General features: G+C 50.0%; 4 protein-coding genes across 4 annotated transcripts; 3 read left to right on the top strand and 1 right to left on the bottom strand.

The window, feature by feature from the left end:
* Positions 1-610: 610 nt before the first annotated feature.
* Positions 611-1,534, top strand: PFICI_14052 (uncharacterized protein; the record flags this gene model as incomplete). Its single annotated transcript, XM_007842633.1, has 1 exon — positions 611-1,534. One exon carries the CDS (start codon positions 611-613, stop codon positions 1,532-1,534), a length of 924 nt encoding a protein of 307 aa, XP_007840824.1.
* Positions 1,535-2,074: 540 nt separating this feature from the next.
* PFICI_14051 (uncharacterized protein) lies at positions 2,075-4,472 on the bottom strand (the record flags this gene model as incomplete). The annotated part of the gene is made up of 2 exons (XM_007842632.1): positions 2,075-3,241; positions 3,309-4,472. 2 exons carry the CDS (start codon positions 4,470-4,472, stop codon positions 2,075-2,077), a joined length of 2,331 nt encoding a protein of 776 aa, XP_007840823.1.
* A 1,793-nt stretch (positions 4,473-6,265) lies between these two features.
* PFICI_14050 (uncharacterized protein) lies at positions 6,266-6,856 on the top strand (the record flags this gene model as incomplete). The annotated part of the gene is made up of 4 exons (XM_007842631.1): positions 6,266-6,326; positions 6,379-6,417; positions 6,476-6,659; positions 6,724-6,856. 4 exons carry the CDS (start codon positions 6,266-6,268, stop codon positions 6,854-6,856), a joined length of 417 nt encoding a protein of 138 aa, XP_007840822.1.
* A 2,984-nt stretch (positions 6,857-9,840) lies between these two features.
* Positions 9,841-11,782, top strand: PFICI_14049 (uncharacterized protein; the record flags this gene model as incomplete). The annotated part of the gene is made up of 4 exons (XM_007842630.1): positions 9,841-9,908; positions 9,977-10,533; positions 10,591-11,380; positions 11,434-11,782. The coding sequence occupies 4 exons, from the start codon at positions 9,841-9,843 to the stop codon at positions 11,780-11,782; spliced, it is 1,764 nt and encodes a 587-aa protein (XP_007840821.1).
* Positions 11,783-15,256: the final 3,474 nt, after the last annotated feature.

Genomic DNA, 15,256 nt, shown 5'->3' with positions numbered 1-15,256 from the left:
ATTTTAACATCAGTTCGACTGCTTTGTTGAACGTGTATTCACATGACTATAGATTCCCGTACCTCTTGTATAAATACGAAGATCAATTGATGTAGAGGTCGCCATTGACTTAACAACCATTTGGCGCACATAACTATAGCAGCTTGATACAAGATAATAGCATACCTACGCATCTAGCTATAGGTTTCAATGGAGACCTGGTATCTACTCACTGAATAATAGCAAATTCCAAGCAGCTATCGTGTTGGCATTTCCTTTACAATGAGATAAGAATAGACTGTGACTGCGTTCAAGGCATCCGCACCTGCCACAGGCACAATACGATTTGAGAAAAGTAGGCTATCATGGGTCAATAGTGTCAACAATGGCAGCACTCTGACAAAGAGGACAGGGGACAAGCAAAATAAATTGAGCCAGCCGCTGAAAATAATGTGGTATAATGGCATTGTACCATGAACAACGGCCTTTTGTCTTTAGTCACTGTACAAAACTCCATCGAGCCCTGGCCAAGCACGTCCAAGTTACATCCTCAGTTGAAATTGACACGGCAGAGATCTGTCCGGGATTTTACCTCTTCAGCCTCTCAATAGCACAGTCATCGGAACTGACCATGCTCCAAGCCGTTGGTATAACCGTCTCCCGGACACAGCTCCTCGAACGCTCCGAGCCACTCCGCACCGAGCTGGGCGCCCCGGGTCGCTTCCGGTCCATCGACGACGAAGGTGAGTACAGGGACCAGAGTTTAAGCTTGGCCGATACGCCATTCTGGTGCCCCAAACCAGCACAGATTCTCGACGACATTGAGACGTCGGTCGCATTTGACCCGCGAGCAGCGTGCCGGGAGCCACTAGCACGATCTCGTCGCGGAACTCTCTCCGAAAAGGCTTCCCTCAAGGTCAAAGTCCCAGAGGAGGACCAGCGACCACCGGTGCGACGAGAGCGCACACGCACCATAACACGCCGTGGCACCATCACCGGCACTTTGAAAGAGATCGTGGTGCCCCTCTACGACGAAGAACTGACCCAGCGACAGGACACCGACGGTCTCCCCATCACAGCCACACGTGCCGGGTACGAGCTGGCCAAGTACCTGCGCGCGCGCGAGTTTCTCGTCGTGCACGTCTTTCCCTCGCTGGACCGCGTCCTCCCCGACGTGCGCTGCTTCCGCACCGCGACGCTGGTCAAGCTCGTGGCCGGGCTCGTCTATGCCGCCATCGCGCTGCTCCGCACTGATAATCTGGCCTCGTTTGGAGCCGCCGGCCAGGCTCTGGGGGAAGGTAAGTTTCAGGCCCTAGCTCGTGGAGACGAGCACAGCCTTGATGCAGGTCTAGAGATTCTTGCCGGTCTTCCACGGCTGGACTTGCTCGGTGCCCGGAAAATGGTCTTTATTGTAGATGGCCTAGACACGGCCGTAAGTGACAAGACAAGGGACAAGGTAAAGCGTTTTGAAAATGTGTTGGCTCGTCTTTGCTCTAGGGAAAGGGCACATCTAATTTATACCCTTAGTGACAGTATGGTCCAGCTTGGCCAGTAAAGTAAATCAGGTATGTAGTTGTCTGAAAATATAGATAGATGCTGGCTGGATGAGACAAAAATGAAGATGCCAATGACCATATGCCTACGGGAGATAAGAGGCACGTCACACTATTGTCGTGAAATGCTTCAACAGATCACCAAAAGCAATCATTTTGAGGACTGTACAGCGATGTATTTAATGCCAAGGGTTTCTACACTATCCCCTAATTATGCAAGGAGGATGCAAAATGTATGCACCAATTTTACACAATCCTCAATTGTCCATTTTTCATCTCCGGTGCCCGGCGCAAGCGACAGTAGATGCGCATCGTTTCATCATTGAGCATTTCCCTCAAAATGCAAATCCAATCGCAGGCAGGAATTCGCTTGCCGCTACCTGAACGCCCCGTGTTGACCATATTACATGAAAGTAGCCCAAGGAAAAAAAAGGTTGTCGTTCGTGGCTGAGGACAAAGTCGTCGTATAAAATAGGTACAAAGAAAATCGATGGAGAGAAAGGGAGGTATGTGTGGTGGTGGTATTTGTTCGTTCCTGGTCTCTACCGGTCGAGTCGTGGAGGCTGTGGCTGCCAGCCATTGATATATGCCATTAAGCCCATGCCCAGGAGGACAACGCCGAGCATGGAGGCATATGGCACACTGTTTGCCAGTACCTGATTATGAGCGAGTTGACCGCCTTGGGTAGGAAATGGCCTGATGGTGTCGGACCGCGATAATGTGAATCCGTCCTTTTCCTCTTCTGTGGTGGACTGGCCGGCCGTTGTGCCGGATTTCATGGATGGTACATGAACCATGGCTGCTTTGTCTGCTGATGTCGCGTTGTCGGCTCCTTCTTTTTCGGAGGACAACGACCGCCAGCGAGCAGCTTCCTCTCTAATCTCGTTGTCTTTTCTGATTTGCAAAGCCAACTCGGCAAGAGTCTTTCGATCAGTGTCCCGCTCTGCCTCGGCGGACTCAGCACGCGTCTTGTAGATTTCGAGCTGTTGCCTCAAGTCCTTCATCTCAAGCACCATGGACTCGAGCTGCTTGTGTAGTTGCGTGGCAGATGCTTCAATGTTCTCAACTTCTGGGCCTGCTGGCAATGTTTCGGGAACGGTACCGGTCGGTGTATCAGCCACAGGAGACGAAACATTTTCCACTGGAGGGTCGAAGGCTTCATCCAGTATAAGCGTCGGCTCCGCCACTCCCTGTTCCAAATTGTGAGAAGTCCCGTTGACATTCGCGGCTGCGGCATCTTCCAATCTTCGGGCCAGCTCTTCTGCCAGCTCACGGGCGTGTCGTTCCTTGTGGAGCATGTCCTCTAGATCCCGCATCCTGGTATTTTGCGTTTCCAGCTCTTTCTTTGCACTGTTAAGGGCCTCGGTTAATTGTAGAATCTGGCTCACGTTGCCATCCTGGCGAATCGGTGATACGTTGGCGCTTGAGACGCTCGTTTTGGGACGCTCAGTGATACCGCGCTTCAATGATGGGACATCTGGCTTTTCGGGAAGCGGTTGTTGAGGGGGTGGTGCCGGGGGATCGGAGAACCTTGCTTTGTTGTCGGCTCGCATAAACTGTACGGCGTTTCCATTCACTGCTTGATGTTTGAGTTCGGCACCATCTGGCTTTTCCATATCTTTGATATCGTCTTTCGATAGTAATGCACTGATGAAATGACCAGTCCGGTCAAGATCTGAAGATTGGATTCGTGCTGTCCGCATTTCATTCTTGAATCAAAGTTAATCGACTGACTGAAGGATGGCGAGTACGATCGAGGAAATATTTAGTGCTTACCTGCAGTCTCTTTACAATCTGCTCGGTGCTGATAGGAGAAAAGAAGAAGCCCCCGGCTCGTTGTTGTGGTATACCATTGACCTGAGCACCCATCATTCCGTTGTTGGGCATCACGCGACCATTGCTCGCGAGCGACGCCTGGCTTCCCGTGCGACCTCGAAATGGCATGCCGCCACCGTGCTGCATCATCATGGCATTTGACGGATCAAGATCCCCAAAATTCATGTCGAGGAGATTGCTGGCAGTATTCAAAAAGCCGGCATGTTCGACCTTGGCTGCAACTTTGTGATGTACAACGGTTTTTTGGTCCTCGCTAACAATATCAATACCCAACTCCAAATGATCACCAGTCTGTAACTCGTGTGGCTCGGACTCGCGGTTCTCTTGGGATAGGCGCGTGCCGTTGACAAACGTGCCATTTGATGACTTGACATCGCGTATCCATATCTTGCCCTGTCGATCAGCCCATATTTCGGCATGTTGTCGCGAAAGAACTTTCGAGTCAAAGAAACCGTTGGTAGGAGTAGGGACTGTCTTCGCGTTTGTCTGACGACCGATTCTAAGGGTGTCAGGGGAAAAGGGAACAGATATGGTCTTGCGCTCAAAAGTGCCGTTGAGACTCAAAAGATAAAGCACTGGTTGTCCGCCTTGGGGCATCGGGTCGCCGAGAGGCCGAGCGATGCCCTGTTGTGTCGACATTTGCTGTTGAGATTGTAAAATTGGCGAAGGCTGCATAGATCCCGCTCCGTTCATGCCCATCAGCTGTGGTCGGCCTGCAGCCATCCTAGCGAAATCCGGCTGTGTCTCTGGCTTTGCTGGTGGCCACGGGCCTTTGGCTTGCTGTAGACGTTTTCTCGGCGCAGGTTGCACCCAGGAGCCTAGATCGCCAGCTCCAGCTATGGATAGAGGGGCGCCATTTGCTGTGCCGTTTGGCTGAGCGGGCTGTCCGTTGGGACCAACAACGGTGGACGTTGAGGTATTTGACGAATTAGATGATATAGAAGAAGATGAGTTATTGCGCTGTAAGCTCTTTCGTGGCATAAACATGCGGTTCAACTCGTCGGAATTCATGGCATCGACACTCTGAACTCCACGATGACCATTCATGCCCCATGCCGGCCGGTTGTGCTGCGATAGGGTGGGCGGGCTCGCGACGGCTGTCATGGGGGATGGCTATGCGACAAAGGCAGATTCCGTTGAGCGGCGTTGGCAAAGATCGTTTGAGGTGTATTCAAAGCGTCCCAGAAGTCGCCAGTGAAACGACAGGAGATCGCAGGTCGTCACTCCTCTTCCACCCGCTGACGCGACCAAGGGATCTGGATAACGGGCAAGTGCGTCTCTGATTCATACGGGTCGGGAGACAATGGACAGAGACAAGTAGGCGAAGTCGGAAGTTGGGCTATGGGTCGGCCTTGATGGATAAAATTTGTTAGTAACCAAGAAAAGGTGCCGAGAAAATCAAAGGTGGTGGTCAAGGGTCGGTCGCAACTGGCTCTCGCAGAACAGCCGGTCGGTGGTGCAGGCAGGGCGCAAGACGGACATGTGTGATGATCTCAGACCAGACAAGACATACCAGTCAATTGAGGAGCGATTACGAGATGGCTCAGGGGGGGTATTCGAAGGGCGTTTTCGTGCGTGATGACGCTGATGGTCGTTGTTCGAGATTTGGAGAGACACTTTACTTTTGGCACCAAAAGGACGACGATTCATCCAGTCTGGCAAGTTTAGGTGGTCTGGGTCACTCAGCTCATCAGTGGCCAGCCACTGTCGACCAACCAGTCCAGACGGCTCGGTCAAGGCCCCCCCAGTCCGTCTCGCTAGGCGTCTAATTTAGCGGGTTTTCACGAGGGAGCATGGGGCATTCATTGCATTTGCTGGAGGAGTCCGACCCAGGAGCCGCAGCCCAAAGGAATTGCAGCACAGCCGAAAATTTATTATCCTTTGGCTGGCGATTCCATCTATTGGAGCGTTGCTGATATTTCACGATAACTACGGTGCGTATCCTACTTGATGCGCAGACTTATTACCTACTCAACGTGCTGGTCTATCCTGCGTCTAGGGTGTGCTAGTGGGCCATTCTTAACCTGATGTACCATGTATTGCTGCGTGTTGAAACCAAATCCTCGGTCTCGGTACAGTAACATTAGATGCTCCAACTCTTTTTGTTTTGGTCTCTCGCCTCTTATTTTAGGGGAACAAAGCTCACGTGACACCTGCAAAGATGCACGTATTATTCATACCTGGGGTACTTGGGCAGTCAAAGTACCTGTGCTTTCCAGTGGCTTTCCACTCAAGAGATCTTCTGCATCTCATAATGAGTGGGCATATCGTTTGATTGGTTTCATGGGTTCTTTTGTTTCTGCCCTGCAACAAACGGGATGATGACAACGTTTTGAAAGCTTGGATCGAGCCGAGGCCTCCCCCGTGCAGGCCACATTGCGGTCCGTCGGTTACTTTTTTTGGCGCAATCATCGCTGTCCGTTCGTATCGATAGGGACCTGCACCTGGACAAAAACAAGAAAATAAAATATTTATTATTATTATTATTATTAGAAAAACAAGACCCGGTTGCCAGGCTCCGTATCATTTAGTCTTTGATCTAGGAGGTCCGTGCTCTTGGCAGAACGGGACCGGGAATTTGATGAGTTGACCAAAGTTCCATTCTCTTGGCATCTGCCATCTGGCACCTGCCGAGCAGTCGGCGGGAAAGTGCACAAGACCGATGAAAATATTTATGCACAACTATGCAAGTCCATGCAATGCTCGGCTGAATGTGGAGACGGAGCAGAGGCAGACAAGAGCTCTTGAAGCTCCCGCCCGAAAATCACATCACACGATTAACGTCGCATACCCGACGCCAAACGACTCTTTTTGCCTCGCAGCGCTGTCAGCAGAAACGACACAAACAAACCGATCAATTAATCTATATTGTCGCGATCAGTACCGCATCATTCACCATGCCTCCACCTCCCAGCACAGTTAGCCACGGTGCCCACGGCCCTTCCAACCTCGACAAGTGTAAGTGTTGCGCCATCAATCATTTGCCGTCGCCGTGATCTCTAGCTAACAGGGCTCTCAACAGTGAAGATGGGTGCCATGATGGGCGGAAGTACGTTTGGGTCTCCCTGTAATAACTCGAACAGCCTCAACTAACAACTCACCCGCAGCTGTTGGTGCCATTATGGGCTTTGTTTTCGGTATGCGACATACCCGACCTTCTCCACCCAAGACTCAGTCATTAACAAAGGGATTCTACACAGGAACCGTCAACATCTTCAGATACGGCGCTGGCCCGAACGGAATCATGCGAACACTAGGACAATACATGGCTGGTTCAGGAGCAACATTTGGGTTCGTAACACCACAAGAGAGGAAGGAAAAAAAGTACAAGGACGTCTGCTGACTGACGAAATAGCTTCTTCATGGGTATTGGCAGTGTGATCAGGACCGATGCATCGCCAATGGCAAACCAGGCCTTCCTGCGGGCACAAAGACGACCATATGTAATGGCCGCGCCGCAGCAGAGCTTCCGCCCGAGAGGCTGCTAGGCGTCACGCGGTGTGCGAATTGATGAAGAGAATAACAGATGCTTCCAAACGAAGAATCTTGACCTGCCCTGGTCTGTATAGTATGTACATATTGGAGGCGTTTCAGGTTGGCCAAATGATGTGACTTTTACATTTTTGGCTGGAAAACAAAACGCTGACATCGGAACCCCAATTCTGTTCCGGCAGTGAAGAGTAATGAACAATACGCAAACCCTTGAGCCCGCATCATTTGGACTGGTACCGGAGTGTGAGATGTATATGAAATCACAAGTCCTTGCGCAGTTGTGCTAGACAAAGTTTGAGCGGACGCATGGGCTCCCAAGGAATATCGCGGACCATGCTTGTTGGAAAGTCATCCGATGTTTTGTAGTCCGAAAAAATCATGAAAGGTCGTGGTAATCGGAGTGGTGATATCTAAACACGAGGAGCTCCTGTTTATCCATGGGAGATACAAGACCATCTGGGCTCCAGTTTTCTGTTTCCATGAAGCGCCGGGTTCTCTAGCTTGCGTGAGAGAAAAATTGGGCCTTCGATCTCATTGATCGTACCACTACTCGGTTGAAAGCTCTGGCAGTATGGATTAATAATAGATTTCCTCGTGGCTATCGACGACGTGCCGTGTTTGTCTGCAGTCCCGGTGAGCCGTAATTATGTGCATCGTCATCAAATTAAACAAACAAACAAGATTGTCATGGAAAAGCTGTATTCGTGGACAGCCACGCAACGCCATCTTTTCTTGTCTTCTAGGGGAGGCAAGTTCACTCGTCACTCACAATATAAAGGCAACTCTCCCTTTCGCCTATCTATCATCGCCATTGGATTGATTCTATGGAGCACAGGCTAAACTGCCGCTTCAGCTCAGACTCCCGGCGTCGTGTTGATTCCCCCAACGAATCTCCGGATTGACTTTTTCTCCTAGTTGGAGCCGCGCACCAACTTGGCGCCAATGAGAGGAGGAAAAAGCAATGGCGCTATGGGCAGAAAGAGAGCCACATTGATTCCCCCGGGTGGGATGGACTAATGAGAAACGGCACCTGAAATCCATAAGCCAGCCCTGTTTGCCTATCGTGCGTAATGTATCCAAAATCCGGGCACTTGCCAACATCCGGGGTCGCGCTATCTCGAAATTTGGATAGGCATGCAAAAGTATCATACATATGTGTGTGTGCGTGGTGCATATGTGTTGATGACTGCATATGAGTGTGTGTGAAGGTATCGTATTATACATGAGAGACAAGATCATTGTATCAGTGGATTGGTGGCTCACTTTCGGTCATGTGGCAGTTGTTTGAATCCCTTCCTCCAGCCCTGGCTGCAATGTTGTCTTGTTGAAGGTCAAAATAGGCTCGCCATTTAAGCGTACATGATCATAGTAAATATCCCTGCCAACGACCCTGGTCAAGGTTGCAGCGATCTACGATATGGGGCCAGGCTCTTACAGGCTTACAGTTCTACCTAGTTGCACTACACACGTACTTTTTTATAGGTAGCACCCTGAAGGGTCCAGTGCATCCCTTCGAACAACTATATTGACTTGAACGTAAACAAAAGCCCGTGGCAAAAATGACAGATCCGATTACGCGAGGCCAAGGCGTTTTCAAATTGACGATTAGTCTCTAAAACAGCAGTCTAAGCAGGCTATGAAAATCGCTCACTGTAGGCAGGTCTCTAATTGAAGCAGAAGGGGGGCGAGAACATCACATCGTCATCACCACACGAGCGTTGATGGGCTACCGCATCTGGTGGCGTTCAGACGTGGCCAGGCTCATACTCATCAACGAAGAGCGATCAAGTAACACATGCTTGCTTCAGGAGCTGCAACGCTGTGGCCAGAGGGGGAAAAAAATTGGATGATGGATCAACCGGAGAAACAAAGTTTCGCTGGGTCCTCCCCCCGTTATGCATGGAATAGTTCTTGATGGATAAGGGCTCCCCAACCTGAGACTTGCGGTCCCCCTGCATCGACCTTTCTCTTCGGGGCTCAGAGAGGCCAAGGAGAGATCGCCGAACTGGCTGCTTGCTTTTTCTGCCTCGATCGCTGAGCCGCCGAGGGGAGCAAAAGAGCCCACAAGCCAACATCACATTGATGCGCTCTGGCGCTCTCTGCGCTATCTTATTGTAGAACAACGTTGAACTCTGTAAACGTTCCTTGAAATGAGGGATTCCAGCCTTCTGGAAATGATTCACCAGCACGATGCGTTGAGTGTGTCTTTCCTTACAGGGTACGAACAAAGGTATAGTCCATGGGTACGATCTCCAGGTCCAGTTGTACTAGTGTAACGACTAGCCAAAAGCTTGGCTCTGACCTCGAACCGCCAGTAGAGACGATGACTTCTAGGGACGTGGATCAGGTGGAAGGACGTGTGTCCAGGATTTTAATTTGAACGTCGAATATACGACTCACCTGTGCTAGACCCAAGCTGGGGTCTCATATCATGGCACCCTGATTCTTGGAACAGAGGGCAAAAAAAAAAATCCCAGAATTCAATGCGCCCAGTGGAGCTGCCTTGCGGCTGAAAAGAGATCGATATGTCTCTCAAAATCTGGCACCAGCAACCCAGCAAGCCAAGACCTTTGACTGCCGCCCCAATTTCACCTGTACCGGTTACGCGGGAAGACTCGTGCGACAGCTGGGGTGGGACTCGAGGATACAGGTGTAGTAGTAGTTGCTCCCATCGACAAGGTATAGCTCGTTCGTAATCCATGGATGATCCGTGTCTTGGGAACGGCTGGCCGGCTTAAAGCTGAACTCAGGTTGTGGCTGCCGCCCCCAGCTTGGTGCACTTTGTCCGAAGTCCATTCAGTCAGTATAAGAGAACTATGTCTCTGCCGCTTTTTTCTTGTCAAATTTGCTCAGTCTAGTAGTTCTTTCTTCTTTGGCCTGCCTGGGGATATTCACTCGTTCAACTGTTCATCAAGGCACGGTTCATACTATTTTGAGGCTTTGTTTTATATTTTTGTCGTTCTCATCATTGTTGTGTATAATGGATTTCTTCAGAGGCTGTAATGCAGGTGGCCTTGTTGGCGAGCTGAGCTCGAATCTGCAGAATGGGTGAGATACAACAGAGCCCTCGGGCAAACTTCTCCTGGTTGATTCAATCATAGCTAACCAGCTCATAGCAAATCACTCTGGGGTACATCCGCTAATCCCTACCTACCAAGTTGGATCCAAGACAATGGCATCTCAAGTCAAAGGAGCCCCTGGGGAGACCTAAGCTCCTTTGACAACCCCTACTACGCAGCACCTGATACAGGAATGACAAGATACTATGACTGGACCATTACAAGAGATTATATCCAACCTGACGGCTACAACAAGAGTGTCATCCTGGTAAATGAACAGTTTCCGGGTCCTCTCCTCGAGGCCAACTGGGGTGACTGGATCGAGGTTACTGTAACCAACAATATCGAGGAGGTTGACGAAGGAACAACAATCCACTGGCATGGCATGCTACAAGAGAGCACGCCGTTCATGGATGGTACACCGGGCGTATCGCAGTGTCCCATTGCACCCGGCAGCACTTTCACATATCGATTCAGGGCACACTTGTATGGCAGCTCGTGGTATCATTCACACTATTCGGCTCAGTACTCGGGCGGTCTTTTCGGTCCTATAGTGATATATGGGCCTCTGAACGCACCATACGATCTCGATGTTGGCCCCATTTCTGTTGGAGGTAGGTAACAGCATACAAAGTATTGTCGAGTTCGAGTTTTGCTAATCGGGTACCCAGATTGGTGGCACGATCAATACTTTGAAGTTGTTGAAAACATCATGGCACCAAACTTTACAGGTCGTTCCTTTTCCGACAATAACCTCATCCAGGGAAAGAACAATTTCGACTGCGCCGGTATTGCTGCTAATGACACGACCAACTGTACCAGCAATGCCGGCGTCGCCAACTTCCATTTCCAGTCTGGAAAGATACACCGTCTTCGCTTCTACAACTCGGGTTCCCAGGGCATCCAGCGCATCTCTATTGACGAGCACACCATGTCTGTCGTTGCCAATGACTTTGTCGAGATTGAGCCGTACAATACCACTGTTGTCACTCTTGGTGTGGGCCAGCGAGTTGATGTCTTGGTTACCGCCAATGCTGGTGCATCAGACTCATCATTCTGGCTGCGCGCCAATCTGACCAGCTGCTCCGGGGCCAACCAGCCAAATGCCGCTGCCGCCATTCTCTATGAAGATGCAGATGCCGATGTTATGCCCACCAGCACGCCGTGGGATGTACCGGATCCGGGTAATTGCGCCAACGACGTACTCGAAAACACAGTTCCGCTCTACCCCATCCCGCTGCCCGAGGCTACCTTTACGCAGCATCTGAACATTAACACGACTGTCAATGAAACGGGTCACTTTTTGTGGACGTTTGGTGGAGTGTCTGCCCGCGTCGACTTTAACAACCCAACGCTACTCCAGGTCATGGATGGCAACTTGACCTTTGAGGAGGATCTGAACGTGATCAACTACGGTAGCAATTCCTCTGTCAGACTCATCATCAATAACCCTCTGCCTGCGTAAGTTGTCCTCTTTCATGTATTTGAGAGCCGATTTTAATCCATTTTCACAGACCACACCCAATCCATGCCCATGGTCTCAACATGTATATCCTCGCAGACGGCGACGGCGACTTTACCGATCAGGCACTCGTGAGAACAGACAACCCAATGCGCCGCGACGTGCAAAATGTGCGCCCATTTGGACACATTGTTTTGCAAATCGAGACAAGCAACCCCGGTGCCTGGCCCTTCCACTGCCACATTGCCTGGCACGCCAGCGCCGGCTTCTTTGCTCAAATGGTCTTCCAGCCTGATCAGATTCCCGATATCGAGTTGCCCGACAGCATCAGAGAAGGGTGCGACGCCTGGAATGCCTGGACTTCTGGTGCCGAGCCCAATCAGATTGACAGTGGCTTGTGAGCTTGGGGCAATAGGAAGACAAGGTTTCATGCTTGTCTAATCTTTTCTTTTGACCGTCATTCATCATATAGATTATTACGCCATTCACCCGTTCTGGACTGGGGTAAGGACATAGGCTTACACAAGTCGAGTCGGCGGGTTCATCTACCTAATACGGGGATTGGAGCATCAGGGCTGGTTTTTGATCATTCTTTGCATATTATTTCACCAGATATCCCACGCAAAAGTGTTAAAACTTTGCAAATGAACAAATAAATTACTGATTTCTTCTGCCTCAATGTATTGATATTCTCGGGATGTCGTCTTTGTTTCCCGTGATTGTCATTCACCTCAGTGCCAACCCGTCTTAGATCCTCTCAAGATGCCAAGGCCCTCTTTCACTATTGCATTGCGCTTCTTCATATCTCGATACTTGGTTTGTATGAAACATGATAACCACGATAGTCCAACTACGACATGGGCATGTGATCACACGCCTCCTGTCTTGATCTGACGCCTGATATCTCTGTATAAACACTCATCTTGCAGGAAGAACAATGTCTTTGACGATCCAACTACCGAAATCCTCAGCTCTGTCTCTGACTCCCGTCTCCATCCAGGCAGGCAAGGCAGCATGATCAACGTGAGGCATTTAGCAACAAAGATGGCTGTCTATCAGAAATTAGCCATGTACGCCCCCTCTGTCGCATTTTAGGTTTGATTGAGTAAACAACCAAGAAGAAAAAAAGCTCCCCCCTTGTTTCCCGTTTTCTACCTCGCGAGCACGAGACACGGCACGGCAAGGTTCAGAAATCTTTATTTTCTCGGAAACCAGGGTTCAGAAATTGCGAGATTTTCAGGACCCGAAACAAGCGTAAAGAAGCAGATGTGTGGCCTAGAGCAGGGTGTCACACTGTGTTTGAATCAAGCTATTTTCACCTCTGAATGAAGTCATCCTTTGGCTTGGCCTTGCTTTACCTTTCTACCACTTTACAAATCCCCAAGTGGCATCTTCTTCTGCCGCAAGCCCAACAGAATGCTTTGAATGAATTGCGGGAGTTGTGTAGAGCAACCAGGGCAGTGCATGTCGATTTATTTGGTTAAAAAAGGTTGACGTTCATCAACACACAGTCGATAAAAGCCACTTCTCAACGTGATTACTTGCCGTGCGCGGATTGATTACCTAGATTTTCCTTCTAGAAGGTGATTATTGGGCTTTCATCACTTGGGTATAATAGAATCTGCTGATGTATGAGAAAGTTCTGTCGATGACCATTTTCCTCTTCGGTAAGAGCAGATGCTGAATCCCAGCCAACTGAGCAATATTGACTCCGTGTTGGGCCCTTGAGACAGATTCAAGTTCTTGTCAATCCTTCCGTAGTCGGCATGTCGGTCAGCATAGCTTGCTCGTTGCTAATCTCGAGGCTATCATTGTTGAGATGCGTGTCTCTGGAGGAGTCGCAGAGTTCAGCCATACTAGTAAAAACAAGTGATTGAACACGCCACTTCCCTTGCATAGCATAAACATACAGGTCCAGGCACCAGAGGATGAGGTTCACACCAGTTTCTCAACGCAGCAAGGGACACGGAAATTTGAACTGGGTGCTTGGTATGGTGACATCAACGCAGCTACAAGCAGATATGCATGATTCGATGGACCCTTCCGCCTCGATCTGCCCCTGTAGTCAAAGGCGAAGACAAACAATTCTGCGTGAAACCCCTTTACGGAAACCTGCTGACTCTCCAAAGGAGTACAAGGCCGAGTGCATAGACCTTATGGACCACATGGGACGACGGCCCGCCGCATCCATAAGGTCACCGCCGGGCCTTGCCGGATTTAAGGGGAGATCACGAATTCCAACTCCTGTTCTGGTCGAAGGGGGCAAGTGTCCGGTACTTTAATTGTTGGTCTCGAGCTAAGCAGTTGAATAGCGACTGTGTAGTTCAAGAAAGATGGCGGCCGGAGATGGCCAACTTTGAACCAAGTGAGACGGAGTCGTGGTCCGGGTGGGCCGTAATGTCGGTTCTGTCCGCGGTGGGCCATTGTAATCTGCGGGTTGTGAGTTGCAACTCCTGACCATTCCCGATGGCCAGCCAAACCCGTGCTAGCCCCGGGATCTATTCAACTTATTCGTATTCCGTACTTTCGTGTATATACCTAATAGTAGCAGGTAGATTCAGCGACGCCCTTTTTTCTTTCTTTCTTTGTTTTTGGACCATAGAGATGGAGAGCATATCTAGGCGACGGGGCGAGGCCGGTCGAGATCGAGCCGACCACACTGAACATTTTCAGCTGAGCTGTACTGTGGCGCCGCAGCAAGTCGTTCCATCCACCAGACACCAAAGCAGTTAATGCAGATGCAAGACTGGATGGAGCCCTACCTGGCTGACTATACACGTGTATAGCCCCAACATGTTGAGACCCATTGCAAGAATGCTCGGTTTCAAGCCTCAAGCCGCGTAATGTATAGGCAGAAACTGGACATGATTTGCGTAAAGATCGACAATGACAGCATTGGAGTTCATCGAAAATGGCCTACGTGGCTAGGGTAATTACTGCATATCCGGATGAACTGGCCACAGGATGGGACATCTTGCCACGGAATATCGTCAAGTCTTGGTTCTGAGAATCTCAGAAGAAGTCGTAAACCAAGTTCAAATTAGAACAGATGATGCTTGCATTGAGCGGGCAGACACCATGATGTATCCCTAGTTCACGATCAGGTCGAACTGTGCGCTGGGGAGATTCGACTTGGCTTGCGAGGTGTCACTCTTGTCGAAAACATGTAGGGTTCTCTGACCCGACATTTTGGGATGACATGATGGTGGCGGAGTTGGCTGGACTCGGGATCCTGTTGAACAGAAGAAGAAGAAAAGATCTAGGCGGCACTGAGAAGATTGAAATAGAGGGTCGCTGAAAGCGTTCAGCTCAGATTATTGCGCTTATGCATGCATATAGTAGCTGATTAGTAGAGACACCCATCGTCTCTGAAATCTGGGGACGTTCCAAGCACGCTATCGAAATGAGGCTGATGGCCACTGGTGCGCGCTATCGGAGTCCGTGACAGCGCATGAAGAGTAGAATTAGACTGTCGCTTCCAGCTTGTAACGACAAACCTCTAACGTCGCGCGTGGAGAGAACAACCTCTGACGATGCCTAGAGGCATGTGAACAACTGCGCCTTGTATAGTAATCACTGTCATACGTGCATATGCATCATCATCATCATGGTCAGACTGACTCGTTTTTTTTTTGCTAGTCGTGGGTGTACTGTAAATTGCGGCGCAGAGTCCAGACGAGAGTACTCAAGTGGAGTTGACAATCTACCTACCAAAAAGGAAATGGGATTATTGAAAGTCGCGTGGCCTTCTGTCAAGAAAGAGGGCAAGCATTCAAAGCCGGCGGGTCAGTCAGCTCCCACAAACAATCGCCAAGCTTTACGGGCGCCGGATGCAGTAATGGCAGTCAGTACCTTGAATAGATTTCTACACTACA

This window comes from Pestalotiopsis fici (genome assembly GCF_000516985.1).
Source record: "Pestalotiopsis fici W106-1 unplaced genomic scaffold PFICI_Scf_12, whole genome shotgun sequence".
Classification (NCBI taxonomy): domain Eukaryota; kingdom Fungi; phylum Ascomycota; class Sordariomycetes; order Amphisphaeriales; family Sporocadaceae; genus Pestalotiopsis; species Pestalotiopsis fici.
Note: the sequence above shows the minus strand (reverse complement) of the source record. Positions and strands in the feature narration are given on the sequence as shown.